General features: G+C 42.7%; 1 protein-coding gene across 1 annotated transcript; it reads right to left on the bottom strand.

Moving 5' to 3' along the window:
- Positions 1–851: 851 nt before the first annotated feature.
- Positions 852–1,799, bottom strand: LOC123347799 (olfactory receptor 4D2-like). The gene has a single exon (XM_044984994.1). The coding sequence runs from the start codon at positions 1,797–1,799 to the stop codon at positions 852–854; it is 948 nt and encodes a 315-aa protein (XP_044840929.1).
- Positions 1,800–12,022: the final 10,223 nt, after the last annotated feature.

Raw genomic sequence — 12,022 nt, 5'->3', positions numbered from 1 at the left:
TTGCCCAGTCCCCCCTTCCAGTGCCCCTGCTATGCATAAAGCCCATCGCTAAATTCCAGTGTTGGTTATTGACTCAGCAAGGACCCCTTGATAACACGGTTGCGGCGAGTAGCTGGATGTGTGGTAGCTTGTTTTCGGAAAAGGACAGATCCCGCCACATTAGTGGCTTGGAGGAATAAACTATGTGGAATCCTGCCAGTGACTGGGACGTGGGCGGTTGTGCCCGGTGGTTAGAGCAGGCCTCAGGCCTAGTGGTTACAGCTGGAGTCGGTAGTCAGGAATCAGAGCCAAGGCTCAGAGCCAAAGTCAGAAGTCAAGAATCGTAGGCACAGCTCAGGACCAGGAAAACTGGAGTGTGGGAAGGCAGGACCCAAGACAGGACTAAGGCTGAAACAGCTGGGAACAAGAAAGGACAGGTACTCTCCCAGCCACTGGTGAACACTTTGAGCAGCTGTGGAACTGCTGCGGCTGCTGGGCTTAAAAGCCAGTCTGCTCACTCTTGACACCAAATAGGTGGTGCCTCTAATTAGGCACCCCTCTTGTGCTCATTAGGTTGCCTGGAGACTAGCTTTGCAGCAGACTCTGCTTCCCAACAATCCTTCCAATAAAAGAAAAGGGAAGCCAGATCTATCACAGGGTCATCCACATGTTCTAATGTATAATATTTTTTAGAATTTGAACAAAATAAACCCACAGAAAATTATCACAGCTTGACCCAACACAATGGGTCCTATAAAGGGAACAAACACAGATGCCTACTGAGAGTCGTTAACACTGTATGACAAGTTCATGTACCGTGTTAATAACAAAATTGAAAACATAATAATTTGGGAAATCATAATTTTTAAAAATTATGTCTTTATTTTCCTCCCTGAGAAGACCATTCTGCTCATCAGTCTCCTGATAGCCTTCTTCATCTCGGCATTCCTCAGCGTGTAGATCATTGGGTTCAGCATCGGGGGGATTATAGTGTAAAGGACTGAGACAACCTTGTCCATAGGGAATTTCCGGAAGGGCCGGGCATAGATGAAGATGCAGGGCACAAATATTAAACACACTACCATGATCTGGGTTCCGCAGGTGGACAGAGCCTTGAGCTTCCCTTCTGTAAGGTGTGTCCTGATCTTGACTAAGATGATGGTGTATGAAATGAGCAGGAGAATGAAGATAATTATGACAATCACCCCATTGTGGGAGACCATCAGCAGCTCAAACAGGCGGGTGTCAGTGCAGGCCAGTTTCACGACTTGTGGGACATCGCAGTAGAAATTGTCCAGGATGTTCGGCCCACAGAACGGTAGCTGGAGGACCATTCCAATTTGAATAGCAGAGTGAGCCAATCCACCCAGCCATGTGCCGGCCACTAGCCCCATGCACACACCCCAGTTCATGATAGTCAAATATTGCAATGGTTTATGGATAGCCACGTATCTATCGGCGGCCATCACTGCAAGTAAAAATACCATAGCACCGGCGATGAAGTGGAAGAAGAACATCTGGAGGATGCATTCATTGAAGGAGATGGTTTTGCGCTGGGAGAGGAGACCCAAGAGCATCTTTGGCACACTGACTGTAGAGTCACTAATATCTATGAAAGCCAGGTTGGCCAGCAGGAAGTACATAGGGGTGTGGAGCTGGTGGTCAGTTATCACACTGATGATGATGGTGAAGTTTCCGAGCCAGGTTGTCAGGTAGACTATGGAGAAGACAATGAAGAGGAATCGCTGCAGCTCAGGACTTTGGGTGAGGCCCAAGAGGACAAAATCTGTCACTGTGGTGGTGAGGTTCTCCTGCTCCATTTGGTGTGCTTAAAATATACCTGGAAACTGAATGACAATAATAATTAATAAAAGTTTCTTGTAATTTTTCCACCTTTAAATTACTGATATTGACTCCTTCTTAACTGCACCCTAAGAAAGACATTGGGTTTGGGTTTGGGTTTGGCTAGGTCTGTATTTTCCTAAATTAAATACTATCCCCTCAGCCCCACTGCAGGGGACTCCTGCTTCAGCAGACCCTAAGAGCCAGAGATTTCTCTACTCACACACCCCGAACTCTCCCATCCCCACTGCAGTAGTCAACTAGTTACATACTGTGTAGTCAATTTAGTCCAGCCAACCCTGTACATTTGATCTAATTTCAACTCCTGGGGAAAGTACTGACTGGGGGTCTGCATTGGTAGCTTGGGGGTGAGGAGGCATGGTTTGCTCACCCACCATAAAAATTTGAAAAATCTCTAGAGCTGCTTGAAAAAGATGTTATTTCCAGCAACATCTTTCAAGGGAAAAATCTGATATTTTTGGTTCAAACTTTTTTCACAGGGATTTTTTTTTAGATGAAACAAAATGATAATGTTCGTTTCATTGCTTTTCCTGCCCAATTTTTATTTTGATTCCATTCGTACTGAAATTTTCATTTTGATTTAGCTTTTGAAAAAGAAAACATTCTAGATTTCTTTTTTTGGTTTTCTGTTTTCCATATCCTCCCAGGCATTTTCTCTCCCATTTTTAATTTGCTATTTGGAAAAATGGAGACAGGAGAAGGAAGGGGAGATAAAAAAGTGTGAGAAGGTGAGAAAAATGGCTTTTTTGCCCACTTGAAAATATAAAAATTCAAAATGTATTTACGTGTCTGTTTCTGTAAAAGAATATCAGCCGGCTTTAAAGGAGAGTGGGATGCTGCTGTGAGCAATGGGGTAGAATGGCTTTGTGAGTAAGCCTTTGGGAGCGAGGTCCAATATCTGTCCTGCCACAGACAATCTTTGTGCCCATGGATAACTCACATCCCTGACTTGTCTGGGATTTTCCAAGGAAAATAAGTGAGTTATGTGACCAATTCCCCTTGATCTTCCCATAGATCAGTGGATTTCTAACCACTCCAGTGTCTTTTGAAAATCACAGCCTTTGTGCCTCAGTTTCCCTTTCTAAAATAGGTGTAATTCTTCAGCTCCCCAGCTTGGCAAGAGGGCTGTGAGGGTCAATACTCTGAGATGCACTCAGGGAACAATGAGGAAGTAGTGGATAACTTTGGGGAAAAGCAGTGAAATTGGCAGAGGGGCATTGTCCACCACCATCCTGCAAACCTTAGAGACTCCCTGTTGGTGCAGCTTTTAAGGTGTGGAGGTTTAAGGGGTATATGTCGAAGGACTGAACTAAAGACATTTTGATGTAAAAGCCTGAGTGTCTAATGGCTGAACTAACTGACCACCACTGCTGGAGGAGACTCATAAATCTCTGTCCTTGCTGAAGCCAATCGAAGGGACAAAGACGCACACTGTCCCTGTCAGACATTTGAACATTTCAGGCACTTTAGGCTGGGAGTTTCCATGGAGACGAAGAGAGTTAGATGCCCAGCTCCCTCTGAAATTCTGATAGCTTTGAAATCCCAGACTAAAACTACAAAAATGTCAGCTTTTCTAAAAGCAAGAAACCCACTGTTAGAATCTCACTCTGGCTTTATCCGCACATCTGGACACTTTCCTGGGCTCTTTCTCAGTTTCATTCACACCTCCACCCTGCCCCTGTGACATCTCTCTCCAATCTGAGCCTCTTAAAGCCCTGCCATTGGAGAAACCTGGTCTGAGGGAGCCAGGCACAGGAAGACCTCAGCAAAGCATCTGTGATCTGTTCTTCCTCCTAACATACTTAGACTCCTCTGGAAACCCCATGTAACATCTGTAGAGCCCTTTAGAGAAGTATTCACTTGTGAGTGCTTAATACTATGCCCCCAACCAGGTCGTTCTTTCTTTATCAGTGGGGTCTCTGAGCAACCACCCTCCTCATAATAACAATACTTCCCCCTACTATCACATTGCACATTGTTTGATTCAAGAGCCCATACCTTGCACGACCTGCCGTGTCTGTGACCTCAGAGCCGGCTGCCTCCAAAGGATGGCCTGGGGCAGTCAAACCTCAGAGCTGACCATTGCAATCCTGGCCAGCAGAGGAAGAAGACCCAGTTCCAAGGAGGAGACAGCCCCAGAAATCTTCCCCTTATGTGCTTATTGACCCCCACTAAGACTGGTGCTAGGAGCAGAGTCACTGAAATCCCCTTGGGTTTTAATAGGCACAATCAAGGAAGTTGCTGCTTTGGAGATTTGGGGATTCTTCCACAAGAGGAGTCTTTAATAACTCCACGGCACATTTCAGTCTCTATGTGTGTTGACATGAGCCATGTCAATGTTAGAGCCTTTGCAAATTCCCTCCGGTGATGAGATGGCACAAGAAGGCTGTTTGGGACACAATGGAAGAACTGGACCTTTGACTGATCTCCAAAGCAAAGGAAATCCCATGGCTGGTGGGTTTTGTTCCCAGCACTGAGATGGAGAGAGACAAGCAAGCAGTTAGAGCAGGGAAGAAAAAATACAGGGCGTCTTGGTCCCCATGCAAATTCTAGATAGGAAACAGTCTCCAGGATTAGAGCAGGGGGTAATTGTATTTCAGGGTCCCTCATGGCTCATTTGACAGACATTGTCCAAGAGCTCTACCAAAGGACCGATAATTTTTTGGCGAAATAGGATTAAAAGATCAAAGTCCAAAGTTGGTCGGCTTTCGGACTCAGCAGCCAATATACAATTAGAGACCTGAAACATCAGTACTGAGGCTCAGCAGGCACTTGGGGAATTAAAATGTTAACAGGATCTAAACACCTCAGTTAGAACATCCTTCTTCCTAATTTTATCAGGCACTTTAGCAACAACAGGGATGGGATCCTTTTTAGTGCTTAGAATAGAATAGAATAGAATAGAATAGAATAGAATAGAGATCTAACCTGTAGGGGTAGGGTGCTCCCTCATAAGCTTCACCCAGTGGTCAGAGCGTTCACCAAATAAACCTGTATTCATCCCCCTCCCCACTCCCCCACCCCCGATGATGAAAAAGGAACTGAATGTGGGACTAAGAACATAAGAACGGCCACACTGGGTCATACCAAAGGTCCATCTAGCCCAGTATCCTGTCTTCCAACAGCAGCCAATGCCAGGTGCCCCAGAGGGAATGAACAGAACAGGTAATTATCAAGTGATCCATCTCGTTGCCCATTCCCAGCTTCTGGCAACCACAGGCTAGGGACACCATCCCTGTCCATTCTGGCTAATAGCCATTGATGAACCTATCATCCATGAACTTATCTAGTTCTTTTCTGAACCCTGTTACAGTCTTGGCCTTCATAACATCCTCTGGCAAGGAGTTCCACATGTTGACTGTGCGTTGTGTGAAGAAATACTTCCTTTTGTTTGTTTTAAACCTGCTGCCTATTAATTTCATTGGATGACATAGTTCTTGTATTATGAGAAGGAGTAAATAACACTTCCTTATTTACTCATGTTCTTATTCTGTATGTTCTCCCCTGTTACAGGAAAACACTCCTGATACTGGGCTTTGGGATTGACTGGGTTGAGTTCTTCTCAGTCTCTCCTCTAGAAGCTGTTCAACTTTTTTTATATAAATAATTTAACAGCCAATAGAGCAGCACCTTGAGTTTGGGTCTCCCACATCTCACGTGACCACATGACTGACCATGCAGTAGAGCAATACTCACTGTCACCCAGGCCAGAGGGTATATATTGCAATGCATAGTGGCAATTCACAGTCGTTCACGATGACTCTGGAGAGTCATTAGGTCAGGGAAAGAGAGTGAGGCATCCTTACAGCACTCTGCCCATCTTAAACACTGGGCATCCTGTTACCCTTCAGCCTCTCTCCTCAGACACCCCTCTACAACCACGTCCCTTTCACACTCGGCCTTCAGTGCTCCTCTGCAACCCTGTACCCTTCACATCCCGCCCTTGCTGACCACTGTGCATCCCCCATCCCACCCCCTTCACTCTCTGTCACTGCTGTTGAATACCATTCCTTTAATTTTTTGTATTTCTGTTGATTTCATTCATTATAGACAGGTGTAACTGGTCTAAAATACATTGACAGTGGGTTTTTTTACAGCTATTCTCTCAGAGCTGTGTTAGTTCAGGAGGTCTTACAGGTCTATAGATAGTTATCACTCATTTTTGGATCTGAAAAACTAATTCTGATACACAGAGAGTGTAGAACTGTTCAGGAAGGAGTGTCCAGTTTCCCCTAATATTTTTCAGTGTAGAACAGCCTCATTAGTACTTACATTTTGAAAATACAAAACTCATTGGGAAAGAAAAAAGAATCACAATTTCTTTTAAAATTTACAAAAAAAAAATTTATTTTGAAAGTTTTTAAAGAACTATGTTTTTCTCTTCTAGTAAAATGTCCATAAATGTTTCCTTTCTATCTAAATGTTTTTCTTTCTTTCTTTTTTTCATGGAGAAAAAAGAAGTACATGTGAAATAAAATCAAAATATATTAAGGAAAGTGATTTGCTTTTATTTTTCTTTAAATTAGAGATCTGGAAAATGTGCAAAGGGATTTTTTTAAAATGTTATTTATCTATTATGAATAAAGAAGCCAATTTAAAAAAAACAACAAAACAACAGAAACAAAAACATCTTTGCATTCTCTCTTTATAATTGTATTTTTTATTGGGATTAGCGGAAAAGGTAACCAAAGATAAATCTAGTTTAACCTGTGACATTAGAGATAGAAATGTCCTGTAAGAAAATTAAAACCAATTCCTTGTGAAGGAAGCCATGTAGTAAGGCATGTCTATTTCTACCAGTTCTGGCCCATTTACTCTCCTGGAGCCACGTCTGATTTACACTATCTGGAGGTTTCACGCTGTCTGGAGTGGCTCATGACTGTAAGTGTCTACGTTGAGGGCAGACTGTCCAAAACAGGGCAGATTCCCCAAACTGTTGGGATGTTCTATAATTAGATTTTACCAAGGCAGTAAGAACCGTGAACTCTAGGTATGAAGTTTAAGAAACGTATCCAAATGAACTGAGTGAGACAAGACAGATGAGGCAATATCTGTTATTGGACCAGCTTCCATTGGTAAAAGAGACTAGCTTTTAACTCAGCAACGTTTCTCTCTTTCACCAACAAAAGTTGGTTCAATAAAAGATATGACCTGACTGACCTTGTCTTGTCCATAACCTGGAACCGCCAGGGCTACAACACCACTGCATGCATTCAGATGAAAGCAAAAGTTTCATTTTAGTTTGAAATTTTTCTCAAGCAACATCACAAATTTTCATCAAAAATGGCATTTTCCCATCAAATCTTTTGATGTCAGCAACCCCTTTTTTTGTACCATGACATTTCTTTCGACAGAAGAAAAATTTGATTCAAAATTAAAGAAAAACAATCATTTGGCTTGAAATTTTCTGATGACAAATGAAATAAATAAACGAGTAAAAAATAGATTTTTCCCACTCATGTTTATTGCCAAAGGCTATGGGGAGCTGGATTTCATTTCTGCCCTGCCGTGGCCATCCTCTGTGACCATGGGTAACTCACCCCACCCCCAGTCTGGGATTTTCAAGAGAGAGGAAACTAGGTGCCCAGTTCCCATAGAACTTCACTGGGAGTTTGATGTTTGAGTGCCCCTTCCCTCCCCCCCCACACGGATCATTTGAATATTCCAGCCTCTGTGCCTCTGTGTGAAGTAAGCTGATTTTAAACAGTTATGGATCTTAAGGCTCGATTCCCAATGGGACTCTGGCTTTTAGACCCTTAAAAATCTCTCCGATTCACCAAGACTGAATTTGGTGTGTAGGTTCCCTATCCGATGGGGAGAGGTAGGTACCTACAAATGGAATTCATAGAAGCCAGCAGAATGAACTCTCTCTGTCTACACTCGTGGTAGGATGTGCCTCAGAGAGGGATGTGTGCTACATATGTTACTGCCAGAAGTAGCTTGTAGCCCTTCTCTTAGAGCTGGGTTGGTTAAGAGGTCATACAGGAGTATAAGTGATATAACTCATTTTTGGATCTGAAAATCCAATTTTGATACACATAGAGGATAGGTCTTTTCAAAAAGCAGTGCCTATTTTTAACTAAATATTTTTCACTGAGGAGCAGTCTCTTTAGTAGATTGAAAATATATAACTTATTGGGAAAGGAAAATAACACAATATTTTTTGAAAAGTTACAAAAATATTTTTATTTTTAATTTTTTGAAAAAGAACTGTGTTTTCCTCTTATTGTAAAATTTCATCATTTTCTTTTATCTACATTTCCATTTCTTTCTTTCTTTCTTTCTTTCTTAGCAAAAAAGGAGGAAATGTAGAAAAATTAAAAACTAAATATAGCTAGGAAAGAAACTTTCCTTTTTTCTTGAAAATAAAATTCTGGAAATATATAAGAAACTATTTTTAAATGTTATTTACATATTGTCAGTGAAAAGGACACACTAAAAATATTCCAAGAAGAAAATGTTTTCTTCCCTATTTATAACTACACTTTTAGATTGGAATTAGCAGAAAAAGCTAACGAAGATGAGTTTAGTTTAATTTGTGAAATTAAGAGGCAGAAATGGAAATATTATGTAACAAAAATTTAAACCAATTCCTTGTGATGATAAGATCTCAGTATTATTCAACCACTGTGTTATGAAGTCATATGGGAAATGCAGATAAGTGGTATATATGTATAAGGGGAAAAAAGAATGAGGCATAAAGCACAAGAAAGTCTGTATTCCGCTGTTGGAACTATCTATACTGATTTCTTCACCACAATCAATACATTAGTTATAATACATAGTTTATTGAACAGATATTTTCTTGGAGACGATATTGATTTTCATGGATTCCTCATTACTTGAAATCATTCTTAGAAGAATTTCAGCCAGCAATTCTCAGTATCAAAGCCCCATCTGATGGAAGCCAGTTAGGGAAATGCCCCCATTTCCTCCAGCTGGGGATCTGTCCCATTTACCGGCATGGAGCTACATCTTATTCACACCGACTGCTTTTTTAAACTAATATGGAGGTTCTGGGCCTCAGTCCATTACACATTTGTGACAACAAATTCTCATGAGTGTGCACTCTTTGATCTCTTTTGACCTAAGACTCATTTTAAAGCCTCATGCATCTGCTCTCTGATACATCATGGAGATCAGAGTTTTTAATGCAAATGTACATTGTAAGACAAATTATGTCTCTATTCCCCTCCGTGAGAACAGGATTCTGCTCATCAGTTTCCTGATGGCCTTCTTCGCCTCGGCGTTTCTCAGCCTGTAGATCATTGGGTTCAGCATTGGGGTGATTACAGTGTAAATGACTGAGATCACCTTGTCCAGGGTGAACTGTTTGAAGGGCTGAGTGTAGATGAAGAAACTGGGTCTGACTTGTAAACACAACATGATAATCTGGGTCCTACAGGTGGACAAAGCCTTGTGCTTCCACTCTGTGACATTTGTCCTGATCTTGACTAAGATGACAGAGTAGGAAATAGGCAGAATGATGACTAGTATTAGGATCACTACCCCATTACTGAAGATCATCTGCAATTCGACCAGATCACTGTCAAGGTGGGTCAATTTGATGACCTGTGGGACATCACAACAGAAACTGTCAATGGCATTTGGACCACAGAATGGTAATTGAAAGAGTGGTCCACAGAGTGAGCAAATCCACCCAGCCATGCCAGCGCCACTAGCCCCACACGTACACCTCGGTTCATGATAGTTGAGTAGCACAGTGGTTTATAAATGGCCAAATATCAATCAAGTGCAATGCTCAAAAGTATAATGACATTGCACTTCCAATGAAGTGGAAGAAGAAAATCTAGAGGATGCATTTATTGAAGGAGATGGTTTTATGCTGGGTGAGGAGACCTGAGAGCAATGTTGGAGTATTTACTGATGACTCATTGAAATCTAAGAAAGCCAGGTTGGCCAGTAGGAAGTACATGGGGTGATGATGGTGAAGTTTCCCCGCCAGGTTGTCCGGTAGACTACGAAGAAGATGATGAAGAGGAATTGCTGCATCTTAGGACTTTGGGTGAGGCCCAAGAGGACAAATTCTGTCATAAGGGTGGTGAGGTTCTTCGTCTCCATTTATGAACCTCAAAATGCGCCTGCAGAGGGAAGAGTATTGATAATTGTTATGATGTAATCCCAGTGAATTACTGATATTAAATGAACATTAACTCCACCTTTACAAAAATAATGTTGTCAATTTCCCTTTTTGCTAAATTTCACGCTTTGTTCTCAGCCCTAATGGTGCATAACTCTGCTCCAGCAGAATTTACGAGCTCCACTAGTGGTCATCTCCAACCCTGGGGTCCTTGGGAGTGAAAAGGAGCAATCTACTCACCCAGACAAGCCCTCTGCTAACCACTGTCTCCATTCACCTCCAAATGATGGAGGATGGGTAGGGGAAGTCCAAGCTCACAGCTGATCAATCTTCTCCCAACAGTCTGGGGAAGGGGACCTGGTTCCGAAGAGAAGACACCCTTAGAAATCTTCCCCTTATACCATATCAGCCCCATTCCCTAAGACTGGCGCTAACATCAAAGGCTCTCTGAAATCCCCTTGATCTTAACAAAGAAGTTGCTATTTCAGAGCTTTGGGGATCCCATCACAAGGGAAGCATGTTATGTCCCTCCCCTTACCCCTGTCTGCCCCACCCCCCAGGAGGTGCGGTCGGGAGCGGGACCACTGATTCACTGTGTGACCATGGCAAGTCATCTCACTTCTCTGTGATTCAGTTCAATGATTGGCTTTGAAGATTAGGGAAAAGATGAGGGTGATGATCGTTGGTTGCAGGATAGTTTGTGTGGTAGTGGAGGAGAACTGCTCTGTCTTCTGAGCCCTTTTGCCCACCACTAAGAACCTGATATTCATAAGTACTAAACACTCACAACTCCAATTTAATTCAATGGCAGATGCACAAACTTAGCAGTAGATCTGGTCAAAGAAAAAAATGGTGTGTGGAAAAGTTTTCCTGTTGAAAAATACATGTTCATCAAAACCAATATTTTCCAGGGGAAAATGTCCTATTTTGGTTTTGCTACAGGAGTTCATTTTCATTTTGAATCAATTTTGGGGGGCGGGGGGGAAACTGACTAAAAGGTCTTTTTTTTAAAAATGAAAATTAAAAAAAGTATGCTGCACTTTCAATCAAAATGAAATTAAAATATTCACTTGGCTTTTAAATGTCAATTTGAAACAAGAATGTTCAGTTTAAATCAGTTTGAAACTTCCTGTGGGACAAATGAATTTGTTTCATTCAGAATTCCCGACCATCTGTATTGATCAATACTCAATATCTGGCTCTTATAGTTTGGGACTTGAGGGTACCACCAAGAACAAAATTGTGAGGCATCTCTCTGTGTCCCTTTCTCTGTCTCTCTCTCTCTCCCCCTCCCCCAGGTGAGCACTTCCTGCAGAGGTAACAATGAAGAACCAGAACACATCTGTGACAGAATTCATCCTCCTGGGAATCCCTGGCACCCACAGCTTACAAAGCCCCCTCTTCATAGCCTTCCTTAGCTCCTGTGTGGTCACCTTGATAGACAACCTCCTCATCATGGCATTGGTCTGGGCTGACTATTGCCTCTGCACCTCTATGTACCACTTCATTCCAACCTCTCCCTCCTGGACATCCTACTCACCAGTACGATCATGCAAAGATGTTGGCCAACGTGGTAAGTGAGAGGAACACCATTTCCTTCACCAGCTGCATTGCCCAGGCCTACTTCTACTTCCTGGTGGGCTCTACAGAGTTTTTCTTCCTCACTGTCATGTCCTTTGACTGCTACTTGGTCATCTGCTACCCACTGCAATATAACACCCTCATCAGCACTCATGTCTGCTTATGGCTAGTGGCTGCCTCATGGATATGGGGGTTCCTGGCCTTGCTTCTTCCCACCATCTTGGTGGCCCAACTGCCATATTGTTGCCCCAATGTCATCAACCACTTCTTCTGGGATATGACGCCGCTGCTCAAGCTCTGCTGCTCTGACACATGGACCGTCAAGGTGGTGGAATTCTCTGTGTCAACCTTGCTTCTGCTGGGATCGCTCCTAGTGATGGTGGTGTCCTACACCTTCATCATCACTACAGTGTTCAGGATCCCCTCTCCCAAAGGCTGCCAGAAGGCCTTCTCCACCTGCACCTCACACATTATTGTGGGGATGTTGCCCCCATAACT

Source organism: Mauremys mutica, chromosome 13, assembly GCF_020497125.1.
Source record: "Mauremys mutica isolate MM-2020 ecotype Southern chromosome 13, ASM2049712v1, whole genome shotgun sequence".
Taxonomy (NCBI): Eukaryota; Metazoa; Chordata; order Testudines; family Geoemydidae; genus Mauremys; species Mauremys mutica.
Note: the sequence above shows the minus strand (reverse complement) of the source record. Positions and strands in the feature narration are given on the sequence as shown.

What these genes read in the sequence shown, in the direction of transcription:
- LOC123347799 (XM_044984994.1), bottom strand. Translation starts at nt 1,799, where the DNA reads ATGGAGCAGGAGAACCTCACCACCACAGTGACAGATTTTGTCCTCTTG.